The 20,316-nt window shown below is 35.6% G+C and overlaps 1 protein-coding gene across 1 annotated transcript in view; it reads right to left on the reverse strand.

Annotated features, from left to right (window-relative positions):
- The window catches only part of NF1 (neurofibromin 1), a 249,573-nt gene that overhangs the window by 132,265 nt on the left and 96,992 nt on the right, over window positions 1-20,316 (reverse strand). The window contains exons 15-20 of the mRNA XM_052658746.1: window positions 9,294-9,373; window positions 7,649-7,817; window positions 6,082-6,243; window positions 4,692-4,941; window positions 3,849-3,922; window positions 3,545-3,628 (exon numbers count right to left, since the gene is read on the reverse strand). Coding sequence (XP_052514706.1) covers window positions 3,545-3,628; window positions 3,849-3,922; window positions 4,692-4,941; window positions 6,082-6,243; window positions 7,649-7,817; window positions 9,294-9,373 — 819 coding nt within the window. The remainder of the gene's footprint in view (window positions 1-3,544; window positions 3,629-3,848; window positions 3,923-4,691; window positions 4,942-6,081; window positions 6,244-7,648; window positions 7,818-9,293; window positions 9,374-20,316) is intronic.

Genomic DNA, 20,316 nt, shown 5'->3' on the forward strand with positions numbered 1-20,316 from the left:
GTATTTTTTACTAATTGAATTAGAAAAGTATGTATAATATTTTATTTCCTACTTCTGGTCTTTAAAGGGTTATAATGTGAAGAATTCCAATGAAAAAACTGCTTGTTCATGCAGGTATGTATGTGCTCAGTCACATCTGACTCTTTGTGACCCCACGGACTGTAGCCCACCAGGCTCCTCTGTCCTTGGAATTTTCCAGGCACAAATACTGGAGCAGGTTACCATTTCCTTCCCCAGGGGATCTTCTGGACTCAGGGACTGAACTGGCATCTTTTATGTCTCCTTCATTGGTAGGTGGGTTCTTTACCGCTGCCATCTGGGAAGCCCTCATGCAAGCGTAAGAAACCATTAATAGACCCCTGTTAGTGGATCCACTGCCTCATTTGTTACACATTCTTTAAGAGGAAAGCTTTTAATGGTTAGGTGATATTTGATCATTTACATAGATATTATGACAGTTCATTTTATTTCTTTATCTGGCTGCGCTGGGTCTTAGTTGTGTTGTGGCACGAGATCTTCACTGCAGGATCTTTAGTTGCGAGAAACAGGATCTTTAGTTGCAGCAGTTCATTTTTAAATGTTAGCTGTCTTCTAAAAGTTTTTGTAAAACTATCAAGCAATTTTTTAATGTGATTATATCCGTTTATATTTCCCATAGGTGCATCACATATCCTGTGACTCAGCAATTCTACTGTGTGTGCCTTACAGAAATACATCTATAAGATCAGCAAAGGACACATTCAAGAATGTTCATAGCAGCACTATTCAAAATAACAATATTGTAATATCCTTCAATTAAAATAAATAAACAAATTTAAAAAAAAAACCTAGTCTTTGTATAACTGTCTGATACCAAAAAGGTACAGAAAGGAAATATTAAATTCAAGACTGTTGAATAAATAATATATTACAATAACAAAAAATGAACTAGAATTGCACAGAATAGTGTGGCTGAATTTCACAAACATTATGTTGAGTGAAAGAAGCCAGATATTAGAGTATACTTCTATTGTTCTATTCATATACATTTAACAACAGGAAAATGACTGTATTCAATCAGGATAATGGTTAGTTACTCTTGATCGTTAGTGACTGGAAGGAGCACAATGAAAGCTTCTGGGATGTTGGTAATGATTTCTCTCTTGATATGGGTGCTGACTGCACAAGTATGTTCACCTAATATTTTGCACTGTCATCAATTTACACTATTTTAAAATTTATGTTATCCTACAATTAAAAAAAACTGTGAAAGATGCAAAGCAAGTTTAACTAAAAAAACCCAAACTTAAGATTATATACATTTTTTAAGGCACCACTAACATATTTTTATCATAGACTAATATAGTCAACACAGAATATCGAATTTCTTTTTAAAAGCTTTGATTTACATGAATAAACCTTGTAAGCATTATGCCAAATGAAAGAAACCCATCACTATTGACCACACATTGCATGATGCTATTTATATGAAATGTCCAGAACTGGCAAGTCTACTCAGACAGAAAGTAGCTTAATGGCTGCCGAGGGCCAGGGGCAGAGGTGTAGAGGGAGGTTTGGGAATGACAGCTAAAGGGCATGGGTATTTATTAAATTGTGGTGAGGGCTACACAACTTTGAATATATTAAAATCCACATAATTATACATTTTTAAACGGGTGAATTTTTCAGTATGTGAATTACATCTCAACAAAACAGCCACAAAAAAAGAAAGCTTTCATTCTAAAGCCACATGTCTATCTTCGAATAATGATATTAGGTGCAGATTTTTGCTTCATAAAAATGTAACTTTTCTTATTCTAATTAAGCATGACAAGAAAAAAACAATGGTAGACTAATGAATTTTTCTAAAACATGTAATAATGAGAACAATATGACCATTTCAAATCAAACATACAGAAATATTAATTGGTAATTTCCAGGGTAACAGATGATAACAGTTGATGAATGAAACGTTCAAATTTTAAAATTTCATTTAACCTATGGCTCAATCTTCTGGCCACCAGATCCCTTAATTAGAATACCTAATAAAACAGTAAGACCTAGTGTTTCAATTTTAATTCTTTCCTCTACTTTCGTCATTCCTTTCCTGAAAATTCATGCAATACTCTCATGGAAAAAGAGAAAGAAAAGAGAGAAAAAGAATGGTCTCTATCATAAATCATCTCTAGCTCAGAACTGTCCAGTATTTCTGCAATGATGGAAACATTTATATCTGTACTGTCCAAGATAGCAGTCAATTTCCACATGTGGCTACTCTGTGATAGAGAAACTGAATTTTAACTATATTTAATTATAACTGAAATTTTAATTTGACTAGTGTCTAGTGGCTACCATTTTAGTGCAGGTTTAGATAAACCACAGCCTTTGACTGTGTGGATCACAATAAACTGTGGAAAATTCTGAAAGAGATGGGAATACCAGACCACCTGACCTGCCTCTTGAGAAATCTGTATGCAGGTCAGGAAGCAACAGTTAGAACTGGACATGGAACAACAGACTGGTTCCAAATAGGAAAAGGAGTGCGTCAAGGCTGTATATTGTCACCCTGCTTATTTAACTTCTATGCAGAGTACATCATGAGAAACGCTGGACTGGAAGAAACAAAAGCTGGAATCAAGATTGCCGGGAGAAATATCAATAACCTCAGATATGCAGATGACACCACCCTTATGGCAGAAAGTGAAGAGGAACTAAAAAGCCTCTTGATGAAAGTGAAAGAGGAGAGTGAAAAAGTTGGCTTAAAGCTCAACATTCAGAAAATGAAGATCATGGCATCCGGTCCCACCACTTCATGGGAAACAGATGGGGAAACAGTGAAAACAGTGTCACACTTTATTTTTTTGGGATCCAAAATCACTGCAGACGGTGACTGCAGCGTGAAATTAAAAGACGCTTACTCCTTGGAAGAAAAGTTATGACCAACCTAGATAGCATATTCAAAAGCAGAGACATTACTTTGCCAACTAAGGTCCATCTAGTTAAGGCTATGGTTTTTCCAGTAGTCATGTATGGATATGAGAGTTGGACCATAAAGAAAGCTGAGCACCGAAGAATTGATGCTTTTGAACTGAGGTGTTGGAGAAGACTCTTGAGAGTCCCTTGGACTGCAAGGAGATCCAACCAGTCCTTTCTGAAGGAGATCAGCCCTGGGATTTCTTTGGAAGGAATGATGCTAAAGCTGAAACTCCAGTACTTTGGCCACCTCATGTGAAGAGTTCACTCATTGGAAAACTCTGATGCTGGGAGGGATTGGGGGGCAGGAGGAGAAGGGGACGACAGAGGATGAGATGGCTGGATGTCATCGCTGACTCAATGGATGTGAATCTGAGTGAACTTCGGGAGTTGGTGATGGACAGGGAGGCCTGGCGTGCTGCGGTTCATGGGGTCGCAAAGAGTCGGACACGACTGAGCGACTGAACTGAACTGAAACCATCAGTCTTACATCTACATACACTAAGAGTCACTCACAAAATATTACTAAAGTGTATGTAGTACATATATTTAGCAGATCAATCAATAGACAAAATCAACTTCACAAACTCACCTGGCCATCTTCTATTTTGGCTTTTGGGTAGTTGAGGATTAGTTTTGTAGCTTGTTCCCACTTTGCATGCGTATCTTCCCAAGCCTAAAATGAAAGCAATTACCACTTGAAAGCAACCTTAAACCTAGAGCTAAAAAACCAATCAGTAATAGGTCTCAAACTTGGTGTGTATTATAATATCCTACTTATAATATGCATCTTAGATTTGCTTCAAAAGCTATTCCTGGTCACATGCACAAAATCCAAGCCTTCGAAAATTGCAGGTCGGTGCCTGGAAAGGATATTTCTGTTGCTAAGGACATACCTCAGTGTTTCCTGCAGTGGGATGCTCAATTCGCCGCAGTAGTGCCATCACTCTTTTCTGAAGTGCTGCTCTTCCTAAGCAAGTGAAAGTGAAAGTGAAGTCACTCAGTCGTGTCCGACTCTTTGCGACCCTGTGGACTGTAGCCCACCATGCTCCTCTGTCCATGGGATTTTCCAGGCAAAAGTACTGGAGTGGGTTGCCATTTCCTTCTCCAGAGGATCTTTCCAACCCAGGGATCGAACCCAGGTCTTCTGCATTGTAAGCAAGACGCTTTTACCATCTGAGCCACCAGGGAAGTCAAGACAACAGCAAATTAGCCTATTGCACTTAAGAGCCCTGCTTGCCAGTGGAGAATGTGGCAAGCCCAACCCAAAAGGCAGAGGAGGAGGAGGGGAATGAATACTTCAAATGGTAAGGCTGCACACTTCCTTTTACCAGCCTCACAGGAAAGGGGTATTTAAGTTGGTCTCCACAATGTCCTTGGCCTAAAATAGCTATTTCTACCTATACTTACTCATAACATGTGCTAATGTTTTTAAAACTTCACTATATACAGCTGAGGCAGAGTAAACTGTATAATTTATAACTGAAAGCAATTTATACTGTCAGTTTTTAAACAAATACATATGGCATATTAAAAATTCAGTGAGAAAATAACTTATTCCAAATACTATTTACTTTCACCTTACCTTGTGAAAAAAAAGGATTTCAGGAAAGGTATTTGAATGAGCCCTGTTAACTTAAAGAAGTATTGATCTTAAATACATGCCTATGTTCCTAGAGTCATCAGGTATGTGATTCAAGGTAGACTGAGTAAAAAAAAAAAAATTATGCATGATTTACCTGTTGACATCATATTGCTAACAGAGGCAAATTCCATGAATGTGTTATAGTTGGGCAAGAAGTTGTGTACTGACACTTCATCCACCCCACACCGGATATCTGCTTCCTCACAGAGGTGACGAAAACAGGACATGGCAACCAGAACTGCTTCAGTGTCGGGGCTCCACAGGAACATGTACAGGGCCACTTCTAATTTGGTCTGAGCTTGTCGGCATATTGGTGGGGTTCCACTGCACCCTGCTGCACTATCCTGGGATCAGGAGAGGGAGGCAAATATTTGCAACTTACGTAATTTTATTTACAAAATCCAATAATTCAACAAGCTGTGTACCATAGACGTCTATATACAATAACCCACAAGAGCTTTTCCTCTTTAACCATGATAGAATTTTTACACCTAAAAATATCTTGACTGAATGAGAACTCAAATTATTTGGACCAACATAATACTAGTATCTGTTCAATTACTTCAGATTCTATAAATATAGATTAAGTCTAATATGAACACAAAGAAAATATGCACAGTATAAATCTACTCAATGAAAAATATAATGCACTTCTCAGTCACTCAAAAATGACAAAAAAAGAGCAAGTAACAAGAAATTCTATCCGCCCAGAGGGAAGAAATTAAATAATCATACTGCAAACTGACTGAAAGAAGGACATGAATAAGAAATAAACATGACTGTATGAGGTATACTGGGCTCTGGATAACATATTCTCAAAACACAAAATAGAGAAATTCTCATTTATAAGCCAACATGCAAATTCTGTAGTTAAGACCAATAGAAAATACCACACTGTTGAGTAGTTGTTTTCCTTTGACTGAAGATTATATTGTAAAATAGGGATTTAAAAAAGCTTTGGTCTGCAAAAGAAATTCTACAATGATCTGACATTTTCAGTAGTATTATGATTTATTTTTAAAGGGAATTATGGACCCAAAAGTCATGAAAACACTTAATGCATATAACATTAAGCAAAATGCCTTTTTTCCCCAGTAAATCTGTACTTTTTTTAGTTGACAGAACTTTTAAACTTCTGGGGTACGAATGATCTTTCTTATGGGACAGAGAGTTATAATAATTATAGCTATCAGTTTTAGCTTGTAAGTGTCAAATACTCAATCCAGTGCTATTTACACATAATCTCACTTAATTCTCACAATAATTCTGCAGCAGAAATCATTATACCCTTTTAAAGTTGAGGAAGTGAGACACAGATAAGTTAGGAACTTGCCTGAGTGTCCACAAAGAGCAGTAATGAAACTATAAGCTCAGCAGTTCTTTATTATGCTGTATTACCTAGCTGAAATTTACCCAAGTTAATTCAGAAAAAAAGTACAGGGCACAGATGATGATACAGGAAAACTACAAAAGAAGTCCCTTACCATGGATGAATTTCCTTTCCCCTTCCTGAGAGAGGTTCCAGGAGCACAAGTGCGTAGTAATTCATCATGATCCATGGACATTTGACTGGTATTCCCACTTGAAGGAACATCACATCCTACTCCATAAAGAATGAGAAAGTGACAGGAACTTCTATCTGCCTGCTAGAAAGGAAAAATAAGTAAGCCTTTTCAAAGCACTGATAGCCAAGAGAAATAAATACTTATATGAGTTGCATTTCTGTTTAAGATTATCCTGGAAAACCTCTCCTTCCAATTCCTACTCCTCTCACACTGAAAAACATTCTCTAGAAACCCAGTAGTACAAATAATGTTTCCACAGTGTCTCTGAAACTCCTCTCAGTTTTCCACTCTTCAAATACTCAGAATCAACAAATCTAGAAATGTAAATTAAGATTTCTAGGTCTGACATGGACACAAGTTAAACATCAACAACATAAATCTACCACACGAAAAATATAATGTACTTTTTAGTCAGTTAAAAACAACAGATTTCCTCTCATACAATACGATCAGGATAATGGGAAGTTGACTCTTTTGAGATTAAACTCCTCTGGACCAGAATTAACACTGGCATATATGCTAAGTATGAGCGACTTCACTAACCAGAGGACAACAAGATTCACTGCTGGATTACTAATGCTTGCATTCTAGAGAATTATTATAGGCAAGGGCATGAAACGCTGAAGTCCAATCTCATTCCTTATCTTTGGCATAATGCCAAATTCTACTATAGTAACAGATGAAGGTAAACCAGATATGAATAAACCCAACTCACCATTAGCTCATTTCTAAACAGAGAAAATTCAACAAGCTGCATGGCACACTGAAAAGCATATGTATTAGAGACATTTAAGATTTCCCATAGATTTTATCCATTTCAGAAATGGATAAAAATTTATTGAATCAAGTACTCCTAAAACTATGCCATAACAGAACTTTTTAATTGACTGATTATAGAAACTTTATGTTAAAAGAAACTTAAGGCTCTTCTCTAGCCACCAAAACCTTGTCATCAGGCTTCAATAGCTCAGAATCAAAACTTTTCACTCAACCCTAAGGAAGAAGACTTCTGATATCTTCAAGAGGTAATAACTTTCTCACAGAAATATAAATAAACCTAGATTGATGGCCCTCAATCTCTTTCCTTCAGCTTCTTTATATATATAGATAGATAGATACCATTCTCTGGACTAGCCTAGACATCAGATTCAAGTCTTATATATGAACTTGAGAGCAGAGACAGCAAATGTTGTTTCTCAATCTTCTTGGTTATAGAGGCCCCACTCCTCCTAGATCTACCCCACAGAATCCTGCTTAACTCATCTAGACTTTATCAGGATTGTGGCTTAAAGGGTAACAGCTCAAAATAATTTTTACTTAAAGTGCTGATTTCTCAGCCATTGTCTCCTGCACGTATGTTTCCCCTGAAGACTTTGCAGGAGAGAGGAGCTGAATAAGGACTTGATTTGGTAATAAACATTTCCTTAATCTCTCTTCATTACCATTCCAAATATTCTTCCATTTCAACAGATGTCATTTTGCTTACCTTATTTTTAAGAAGAAATTTATTCCTGCAGATCAAAATTTCCCGCAACCATTTGAGAATTTCTGTGCTACTAAGCATTTGATGACTAGTTAATTTCTTGCAAATGTAAAAAAGCATTTGTGAGCTGCAGAAACAAAGTTCACTGTTATCAGCATTGCCAATAAACAACCTAATACAGATAAAGTCAGAATAAAAGAATGGCATTCTCTAATAATGGACAAAGTTTAAAGAAGCTTATCTTCCTTTCCAGGATTTATTTTAGAGAAATGGTTATCAAAATGTTAATAGCACTATAATGAAAGGAAGTATGCAGATTACATTAAAAAAAAAAGGTACTTCTAAGCTCCCTTCTCCCCCAACCACTTCATCCATGCATCTCATCCTCACAGAGGACTCAAGAAAAATTATAGATCTGTACAACACAGACTATGTAAACCTAGTGCTCTAGAGCAGGGGTCGGCAAACTGCCTGCAGGCCAAATCCAGTCCATCATTTGCCTTTGCAAATAAAGTTTTAGTGGAACATGGTCACGCTCCACTCTCTCACTGTCTACGGCTACTTTCATGTCCCAAGAGCAGAAGTAAACAGTTATAAAAGAGGCTATCTGGCCCACAAAAACTAAAAGTGGACTTGGCCCTTTAGAGAAAAAGTTTGTTCATTTCTACTCTAGAGCTGCACTGTCCAACACAGTAACCACAAGTCAGCCACATGTGGCCACTGTGCACTTGAAATGTGGCTTGTCTAAAGTGAGATGTCCTGTGAATATGAAACATCCCAAATTTTGAAGACTTTAGAAAAAAGAACATAAAATATCTTATTAATAACTTTTATATTATCAACATATTAAAAATATTCTCTCTCTATATATATATATATATACACACACACACACACTGGGTTTAAAAATATATTATTAAAATTAATTTTACCTGTTTATTTTTTTAATGAGGCAACTAGAAAAATTTAAATTACATATGTGGTTCACATTACATTACTATCAAAGAGCACTGTTCCAGAATCTAGGATTTAACTCAGCTGCCAAGTGACTTGGTGTACCCAGTTCTACAAGATAATAACAAAACCTGACGTTTACACACTTACATTTTCCTCAGTGTGTTACCCCTATGCTCACTGAAAGGTAATAATTTGTATAACCAAGGAAATAAATTATAAAATTATATATACATACAATTTTGCCTTCTAAGCAGATATTCATTATATTAATTCATCCACAAAACACACCAGTATTATTGAAAACATGAGATTATAGTCTAAAAAACTGAAACAAACTATTAATATTTAAAACTTTAACACTCTAAGCTTATAAATGATAAAAATCAATTTAAAACACAGTTTAAACATACAAAAATCTGAAATAGCAGAAGACATACCAAATAATAATACTTATGGTTGAGTAATGAAATTTAGCACAATTTTTAAAAATTTATTTTCTAATTTGCTGTGACAATGTTCTTACAGTTAAAATACGAAATAACCTAATAATTTCAAGTCAAATAAAATACAAAATCATAAAACATCTGGCAGTATAAGTGAATAAAGTTAATAAACCAAGTATATAGAGTTAATATTTAAAGACAAAAAAATTAAAAATTTAAGTTGAATTAAAAAATAAGGGTGTGTATACCTAATTTCCCAAAATGTTTCTACAGGAGCATCAGGATTCCACAAATCAATGCTATCTAACTGATGAAGAACCAGCAGAGCCTGAATTTTTAAAAAAAGAGAGAGAAGACTTACTCAAAAAAATATTTGGTAAACATAACACTGGAGTATTTATTTTACAAATACTGACAAACTGAGCTACTTCATTATAGCCTCAACATGCAGTGTAAGGCACAAGAGAAAAGCTCTGAAGAACCCAAATCTCTAGGGATTATATATACAAAATGAAGTCACTTTATTCCTCTCATTGTTACTTTAAATGGCATGTACACATAAGTTAAATACTGATGAATTTAGAATAGCAATATACATGTGTAAAAACTGCTGTTAAGACACAAATAATATGATTTCACTAAGTATCAAAGCACTCTATGGAAAATAAAATTAATCCCCAAAGAAGGAGAGCTCTCCAAAACTAATATACACAACATTTTACTTCTAGGTCACAAGTTAAAAGTAGAAGTTATCTTGGTTGCCACAAATTCTTAGAACAGAAAGGTCAAATTATTTTTCAAAAAGGAGAAAGGGGGAGGAAAACAGATTTTTGCATTGCACAGAGATTATTCATCCTAAAATATTGCGACTGACTATAGAACTGAAATGGATTTGGCTCACAGAACAGTAACAGGAATATACAACTAATACACAAAAACACTGCTATGAAATGAATCAATGCCATCAAAAGTACAGAGAGTAGAACTAGACTCTTCCTTCAAACCAACCCTATCTTAACTCCAATAGGTTAAGTTCACAATGCTTCCCCCAGACGCACATTACTGAGCTCTGCACATTCCTCTCAGTCCTTGGTCAGCGGATCTGGAGATTCTTGATGCCTCTTTAAAGCTTTGTATTAAAACTCCAATGAAATATTGTTTGGAACACATAATGAGAACTGATTTCTTCTCTTAAAATCAAATCAAATGAATAAACTGCAAATAGAGCTCCAATGATAACCTGTGCAAATAAGCTGCAATGACTCCCTTTAAATTAGAGGAAAAATATGTAAATTTCTAACCTTGGACAACTTTATAACTCCAGAAGCTATAAATGGTATAAAGATCAGACCTATATTATCTTATTTCAAATACTTCACTGTAATTATTTCAAGATATTTACTGAAAACTGAAATGCACTGTGAAAATCTTCAAAAATTATATGTTATACCTCTCATATCAAGGAAAAACAGCACAAATTAACATTTAATTTTTGTCACTAACATGCACAAACTTAGTACTATTTACCGACATTTTTAGTTTAAGTGGCAAATTCTCTAACATTTTGTTTTAACATTTTTTTTAATATTCAAAGAAAATCTATTAGCTTTTTCTCTCCCTCAGTGGTTATTTTCCTTTTCATGTTCCTATTTTAAAACTTTCCACATATAATTTTAACAAAATTGTATAACAGTATACTCATTTGACATTTCATAATTTTCCATATTGCTATGTGACCTGCATGGTTTAATGGATGCTTAATAGTTCACCAAATTGAAATATCATCCTCTTGCTATTGAATATGAACATATTCTCTTACTAGTGAATATTTAAATTTCCCCTTATGTTCTATTATAACTAAGAGCAGTAACCATATATGTGTGCAGCTTTTTCCTTTTCATTTATATTCACAGGATTAAAAAATTACAGGAATGGAATTATTTGGACCAAAAAAATGACATTTGTATGGCTCCTGCCAAATACTGTCGAAGAACTTTCCAAAAAGAATGCAAAGAATATATGTTTATAGAACCAACAGCAATGCACACAAATATTTGTTTGGTGCAAAAGTAATTGCGGTTTTTACATTGCTGAACTTTGTTGTTTGACATTAGAATACATTCTTAAATAAATGTGGTTATGTTACACATCATTTTAATGTGCATTTCTTGCTAATGACATTACTTGCTGTTTATATTTAGACTATAGAAATGATGTTAGACAAAAAGCAAATTTGAGTTATTATTTTATTCACATTCAAAATGGGTTGTAAAGCAGTGGAGACAACTTGCAACATTAACAATGCATATGGCCCAGGAACTGCTAATGAATGTTCAGTGCAGGGTGCTTCAAGAAGTTTTGCAAAAGAGACAAGAGCCTTGAAGATGAGGAGTGCAGTGGCTGGCCATCAGAAGTTGACAACGACCAACTGAGAGCAATCATCAAAACTGATCCTCTTACAACTACATGAGGAGTTGCCAAAGAACCCAACTACTCTGCGACTGATTGGCATTTAAAGCAAATTGGAAAAGTGAAAAAGCTCTATAAGTGGGTGCCTCATGAGCTGACTGCAAATCAAAAAATCATTTTGAAGTGTCATCTTCCGTTATTCTGTGCAAAAACAATGAACCATTTCACAATCGGATTGTGACATGCGATGAAAAGTGGATTTTATATGACAACTGGTAATGACGAGCTCAGTGGTTGGACCTAGAAGCTCTCAAGCACTTCCCAAAGCCAAACATGCACCAAAAAAAGGTCATGGTCACTGTGTGGTGGTCTGCTCCGTATCTGATCCACACAGCTATCTGAATCCTGGTGAAACCATTACATGTGAGAAGAATGCTCAGTAAGTTGATGAGATGCACCAAAAACTACAACATCTGTAGCCAGTATTGGTCAACAGAATGGGCCCAATTCTCTACTACAACGCCTAAACACACATTGCACACCAATGCTTCAAAAGTTGAACAAACTGGGCTAAGAAGTTTGGCCTCATCCACCATATTCACCTGACCTCCTGCCAACCAACTACCACTTCACAAAGCAACTCAACAACTTTTTGCAGGGAAAATGCTTCCACAACCAGCAGGAGGCAGAAAATGCTTTCTAAGAGTTCATCAAATCCTGAAGCACAAATTTTTATGCTACAGGAATAAAAAAAACTTGTTTCTCATTGGCAAACAAGATTGTAACGGTTCCCATTTTGATTAATAAAGATGAGTTTGAGCCTTGTTATGACAGGGAAGCCTGCTATGCTGCAAGCCATGGGGTCACAAACAACTGGACGTGACTTAGTGACCAAACAACAACAATAATGATTTAAAATTCACAGTCCGAAACCACAGTTATTTTTATAACAACTTAATACAAACCACGGGTATCTAACAATGAGTGCTGAAACATCTTTGGCAAAATAAAGCATGATAAATAATGAAGTAGTAAATCTTAAATATATAGTTTGATGAGTTTTCACAATAGTATATATCCCATATAACCAACACTGAGACCAACAGTATCAACACTCAGAAGCCTTTTGCACATTCCTTTCCAGTCATCAGCTCTTGACAAAAGCAGCCACTGTTCTGACTTCTATCGCCATAGACACCTCTGCCTGCTTCTGAACTTTATACAAAGGGAATCATACAGCATGTTCTCTTTTGTGTTTGACTGTTTTCATTCAATATCATGTCTGTGAGATTCAGGCATGCTTTGCACTTAGCATTAGCTTATTCTTTTTGCATTGCTGTAATCAATGGAATGAAATAATCCAAATTATTTATCTCTACTATTCATAAATGTCTGAGCTGTTTACAGCTTTTTCAGCTCCGTTCAGTCACTCAGTCGTGTCTGACTCTTTGTGAACTCATGAATCGCAGCACACCAGACCTCCCTGTCCATCACCAACTCCTGGAGTTTACTCAAACTCATGTCCATCGAGTCGGTGATGCCATGCAACCATCTCATCCTCTGTTGTCCCCTTCTCCTCCTGCCCCCAATCCTTCACAGCATCACAGTCTTTTCCAATGAGTCAACTCTTCACATGAGGTGGCCAAAGTACTGGAGTTTCAGCTTCAACACCAGTCCTTCCAATGAACACCCAGGACCGATTTCCTTTAGAATGGACTGGTTGGATCTCCTTGCAGTCCAAGGGACTCTCAAGAGTCTTCTCCAACACCACAGTTCAAAAGCATCAACTCTTGGGCGCTCAGCTTTCTTCACAGTCCAACTCTCACATCCACACATGACCACTGGAAAAACCATAGCCTTGACTAGATGGACCTTAGTCGGCAAAGTAATGTCTCTGCTTTTTAATATGCTATTACACCTTTTTGGAATATTATAAATTATGCTATTAATATTTTATATGTGTCTTTTGGTAAACATACTTGTTGGATATATACCTAGGAGGAGAATTGCTAAGGTGTATGTTTAGCTTTTGTAGATACTGCAAACCAATTTTTAATGATGGCTATACTATTCTTTTATTAGCAGAATATGAATAAAAACAAAGTACAGTTGACTCTTGAACAATGAGGAGGTTAGGGGTGCTGACTCCCCATGCAGTAATAAAAACTTACATGTAACTTTTGACTGCCTAACAAGTTAACTACTGATAGTCTACTATTGACTGGAAGCCTCACCAATAACAGAGTTGTTAACACATATTTTTGTATGTCATATGTGTTATAGACTGTATTTTTACAATAAAGCTAGTAAAAACAAAATGTTGCTAAGAAATCATAAAGAAAATACATTTAAAGTGCAGTACAGTATTTATCAACATTGTAAGTTTACTTTATGTTTACAAGCTGCATCAACTTTTTCTATAACAATGATGGCATCTTCGATAGTGTAATCCTTCTGGCTTTCATGATGTTCTCTTTACTGGGGTTCTCTTCCATAGTGTCAACAACCCTTTCCATAGAATACCATGTGTAATGAGCCTAAGAAGTCCTTATGAACCCCTGATCTAGAAGCTGAATTAGAGACATGTTTTGGGCAACGAGACCACTTTGACATCTTCAGTGTTAAACTCATGGGGTTCTGGGTGGCCAGGGGCACAGTCCAGTATCAAAAGAATTTTAAAAGGCAGTCCATTACTGGCAAGATACTTCCTCAACTCCAGTAACAAAGCATTGATGGAACTAATCCAAAAAATGATCCTCAACGTGCAGGCTTTCTTATACAACTAAAAGACTAGCAACTGGTATCTTTCTTTTCCTTTCCAGCCTTGGAAGTCAGAAGCCTTGCATTATAGATTAGGGCAGTTTTGATCATACAGCATTTGCACAAAGCAGTAGAGGTAAGCCTATCCCTTCCTACCTTAAATCGTGGTGCTTATTTCTCTTCCTAATAAATGTCCTTTGTGGCATTTTTTTTCCCGCTAGAATAAGGCACTTTTTATCCACATTATAAACCTGTTCAGGTTGATATCCTTTTCCACCAATAATTTTCTTAATGGAGTCTAGGAACCCATCTGCTGCCTTGTGGTCAGAAGCTGCTTTCCCTTTATCTTGACATTTTTAAAGCCAAACCTCTTTCTAAAATTAAGAAGCCATCCTTTGCAGGCATTACGTTGTCTAGCTATAGATCCTCCACTTTCCTTTTGCTTCAACTCGTCACATAAAGACTTCACTTTTTCTCAAACCACACTGAAGTCAACAGGTATACCTTTCTTATAGCAATCCTGCATCCACATAAAAGCTGTCTTTTGAATATGAGAGACATTCAATAAAAAGGACAAGGTTTCATGCCTACTGGAGTAGTTGCAGCAACAGCTTCATGAATTTCCATTTTTCTCCCTCAACAGTCTGTACGTTGGATTCATTTATCTTGAAATGGCAGACAACCACAGCTGCATATCTCAATCTACAGCACATGTCAAACAATTCAACCTCTTATAATGTCCTGACGTTTCTCTGCTCTCATCACTAGTGCACTCTGTGTAGGTCACAAGGTATGGTACTGCACCAAACACGATGAAAAATACATGAGAACCCAAGAGATCCCTTTTTGCTGATATACAATTTAGTGGGAGAGACAAACTTCTCAGAGAACATTTTAAGCAGATACAACACTTGAGCTCACCCAATAGTACCAAAACACAGATATGTAGTTATTACAGTAGTATAGTTAACATTATGCAGCTAGGATTTTTTATTTTTGGCCACACCAGGTGGCACATGGGATCTTAAATTCCCTGACTAGGGATCGAACCCAAGACCCTGCATTAGAAGGGCAGAGTCTCAACCACTAAATCGCCAGGGAAATCCTCTATGCAGTTATGATTTAATACTGCATCTTTACATTTGCTTACATTTCTTTTGACTGTGAAAGACACCATGTACAGTCTGTAAGCTTTTGTAAATTTTAACTTTTTATAGTATATTTATATATATTTTATATAGTAAATGATAATATTTGGATAAACAACAAGGTTTACTGTATGGCATAGGAAACTATATTCAATATTATGTGATAAAACATAATGGAAAAGAATATTAGAAAAATAATGCATATATGTAAATTGAACTACTTTGCTGTATAGCAGAGATTAACATATTGTAAATCAAATATATTTCAATTAGTGAAAGTCAGTCAGTCGTGTCTGACTATGACCCCCGTGGACTACACGGTCCATGGAATTCTCCAGGCCAGAATACTGGAGTGGGTAGCCATTCCCTTCTCCAGGGATATTCCCAACCTAGGGATTAAAACCAGGTCTCGTGTTGCAGGCAGATTCTTTACCAGCTGAGCCACAAGGGAAGCCCAAGAATACTGGAGTGGGTAGCCTATCCCTTCTCCAGCAGATCTATCCAACCCAGGAATCAAACCAGGGTCTCCTGCATTGCAGGTGGATTCTTTACCAACTGAGCCATCAGGGAAGCCAAAAAAAATTTTCTTTTAATTTTTGCAATATTTCAATTAAAAAAAGCAAAAAGATGTAATAAATGATCCCCCGCAAAATGATAATATAGACCGGTATCCAGATATATTCTATGCCATGACATACTTTTTCTTAATTGTTTTGATACTGTGAGGCCAGCAATTCACCTGCAGGTTTTTTCAAACTGTCACAAATACACAAAAGTGTTTCAATATGTCCCAAAAATCTGCATATAACTGGACCTGCACAGTTCACACTCATGCTGTTCAAGGGTCAAAATCACTTGATATTTCATAAAGCTTTCTGTTATTTGCTATCTAGCTTAATTTCAATATAGTCATAAAAAAATTCTGAATGATTTGAATCCTTCAGAATTTGTATGACACTTACTCAAGATATACTAAATATCCCACATGTACTTGAAAATAAAATGCACTTATTGAATGTAGTTCTCCATATGTGTCAAATAGGTCAAATTTGATAATCATGTTTTTCAAATCTTCTATCCTTACTATTTGTTTGCTGGCTTATTCTATCAGATATTGAGAAAGGTATACTTAAGTATCTCGCTATAACTATGTCTGTCTATCTGTCCTTTTACATGTTTTTATATTATATATTTAGAAATTTTATGTATTTTTGCTTTTTATATTTTAAATCTTTGTTATTAGACTCACTCATAAAGGTTTATTTTTAGATGGATTGGACCCTTTTGTAATAATATGATGTGTCTATCATCCAACAGAGAATAACCTAAATACATAAAGCAAATATCAACAGATATAAAGGGAGAAAGTGACAGTAACACAATAATAGTAGGTGATTTTGACACACCGTTTACATCAATGGACAGATCATCCACACAGAAAGCCAATAAGGGAACACTGGCCTTAAACAACACATTAGACTGGATCAACAGATATACAGAAAACATTCCATCCAAAAGAGCAGAATACACACTCCTTTCCAGGTGTACATGGAACAGGGATATTCCCAAGATAGATAGTCTCCAAGGGATAGTCTCCAAGATAGATCACATGCTAGACCACAAAACAAGTCTCAATAAATTTAAGAAGACTGAAATCATATCAAGATTCTTTTCCAACCACAACACTATGAGACTAGACATCAAGGGAAAAAATACAGAAAGCACAGACATATGGAAGTTACCAATGGGTTACTGATGAAATCAAAGAAATAAAGATACCTGCAGACAAATGAAAATGAAGGTGCAAGGATCCAAAACCTATGGGATGCAGCATAAGCAGCTCTAAGAGGGAAGATTCCCCCTAGTGCTAAGAGGAAGCCTAGCCCAGGAAACTAGAAAAACCTGAAATAGACAAGTTAGACCTAAAGAAACGAAAAGAACAAACAAGACCCAAAGTTAGTAGAAGAAAATCATAAAGATCAGAGCAGAAATATTTAAATAGAGACTAAAAACAAAAGATCAATGAACCTAAGAGTAGTTCTTTGAAAAGATAAAACTGATAAACTTTTAGCCAGACCCATCAAGAAAAAAAAGGAGAGGGCCTAAAATATAAAATCAGAAATGAAAAAGGTGAAGTTGTATTTCTGGCATCACAGAAATACAAAGGATCATAAGAGATTACTATGAATAGTTACATGTTAATAATATGGATACTCTAGAAAAAAAAAAACAAATTCCTAGAAAGGTACAATCTTCAAGACTGACTCAAGAAGAAATAGAAAATATGAACAGACCAATCACCAGTAATGAAATTGAATCAATAATAAAAAAATTCTCAACAAACAAAAGCTCAGCACCAGATGGTTTCACAGGTGAATTCTACCATTTAGTGAAGAGCTAACAACTATCCTTCCCAAACTATTGCATAGGAAAGACTGCTTCCTCCCTCATTTTATGAAGCTACCATCACCTTGACACCAAAATGAGACAAATATATCACAAAAAAACTGTAGGCCAATATCACTGATGAACACAGATGTAAAAATTCTCCACTAAGTATTAGCAAAAAAATTAGCAAAATACATTAAAACGATCACACACCATGATCAAGTGGGATTTATCCCAGGGATGTAAGAATGTTTTAATATCTACAAATCAGCCAATGTGATACACCACATTAACAAACTGAAAAATAAAAATCCTACAACCATCTCAATTGACACAGAAAAAGCTTTTGATAAAATTCAACATCAATTTGTGATCAAAAACAACTCTCTAGAAACTGGGCATAGAGGGAACACACCTCAACAAAGGCCATTTACAACAGACCCACAGCTAACATCATATTCAATGGTGAAAACCTGAAAGCATTTCCTTGTAAAATCAAGGGAAAAAGACAAGGATGCTCATTCTTGCCAGTTTTATTCAGCACAGTTTGGAAGTCCTAGTCACAGCAATCAGAGAAGAAAAAGAAATTAAAGAAATACAAATTGGAAAGGAAGATTTAAAACTGTCACTGTTCACAGATGACATGATACACATAGAAAATCCTACAGACAACTACTAAAAAACTATTAGAACTCATCAATAAATTCAGTAAAGTTACAGGGTGCAAAATTAATATACAGAAATCTGCCACATTTCTTTATACTAATTATGAAATACTAGAAAGAGAAATTCATGAAACAATCCCATTTACCACTGCATCAAAAAAAAAAAAAAAAAAGCTATATACCTTGGAATAAATCTACCTAAGGAGGCAAAAGACCTATACTCCAAAAGACTAAAAAACACTGATCAAAGAAATTGAAGATAACACGCAGATTGATAGATACACTATGATCTTGGGTTGTAAGAATCAATACTGTTGGAATGACTATACTACCCAAAGCACGCTATAGATTTAATGCAATCCCTATCAAAATACCAATGGTGTTTTTCAGAGAATCAGAAAAAAATAATTTCAAAATTTGTATGGAAACACAAAGGATCCAAAAACACCAAAACAAACTTGAGAAAGAACAGATCTGGAGGAATCATGCCCCCTGACCTTGGACTGTACTACAAAACTACAGTCATCAAAACAGTATGGAACTAGCACAAAACCAGATACACTGATCAATGGAACAGGATAGAAGACCCAAAAATGAATCCATGCACTTACGGTCAAACTATGACAAAGGGGACAAGAATACACAATGAAGAAAAGACAGCCTCTTCAATAAGTGGTGCTGAGAAAACTGGACAGCTATTTTCTTTATATAAAATAAGGAAATTAGAACATTCTCTAACGCAATACATAAAAATAAACTCAAAATGGATTAAAGACTTAAATGCAAGACCAGAAACCATAAAACTCCTAGAGGAAATATAAGCAGAACACTCTTTGACATAAATGGTAGCAGTATTTTTTTTAGATCTGTCTCCTAAAGCAAGGGAAGCAAAAGTAAACAAATTGGACCTAATTAAACTTAAAAGCTTTTGCACAGCAAAGGGAACCATTGACAAAATGCAAAAACAGCCTACTGAATGGGAGAAAATATTTGCAAATTATGACTGATAAGAGATAATATGACTGATAATATTCAACATACATAAATAGCTCATACAATTCAACATTTAAAAAAAAAACCCAACAACACAATTTTTTAAAATGGGCAAAAGAACTGAATACACAGGTTTTCAAAGAAGACATACAAATAGACAACAGGCATATGAAAAGATGCTCAACATCGCTGATAATCAAGGAAATGAAAATCAAAACCACATGAGATGTTACTTCACACCTGTCAGTATGGCTATCATCAAAAAGAACACAAGTAACAAACGACAGCAAGAGCATGGAGCAAAGGGAACCCTTGTACATTGCTGGCAGGAATGTAAATTGGTACAGCCACTGGAGAGCACAGTAAGGGGGTTCTTTAGAAAAACTAAAAATAGAACTACCATATAACCAAGCAATTCCACTTCTGGGTATATATCCATAAAAACTAAAAACACTAGTTAGAAAAGATACATACACCCCAATGTTTATAACAGTATTATTTACAATTCCCAACATACCGAAACAACCTAAGTGTCTATCAATGGACATATGAATGTGTCTTTATATTCAAGAATGTATAAAGATGTGCAGTGTGTGTATACATACACACACACACACACACACACACAATAGACTACTACTCAGTCATTAAAAAAAGAAAGAAATTTTGCCATTTGCAGCAACACAGATGGACTTGGTGGACATTATGCTATATGAAATAAGTCAGAGAAAGACCACGTGATATCACTTACATGTGGAAACTGAAATATCCACAAACTAGTGAATATAACAAAAAAGAAGCAGACTCACAAATATAGAGAACAAACCAGTGGTTACCAGTGGAGGGAGTTCTGGGGGTGCTCAATACAGCTATTGGGGAGTGGAAGGGACAAACTGCTGGATGTAAGG

Source organism: Budorcas taxicolor, chromosome 19 (genome assembly GCF_023091745.1).
Source record: "Budorcas taxicolor isolate Tak-1 chromosome 19, Takin1.1, whole genome shotgun sequence".
In the NCBI taxonomy this organism is placed as follows: Eukaryota; Metazoa; Chordata; class Mammalia; order Artiodactyla; family Bovidae; genus Budorcas; species Budorcas taxicolor.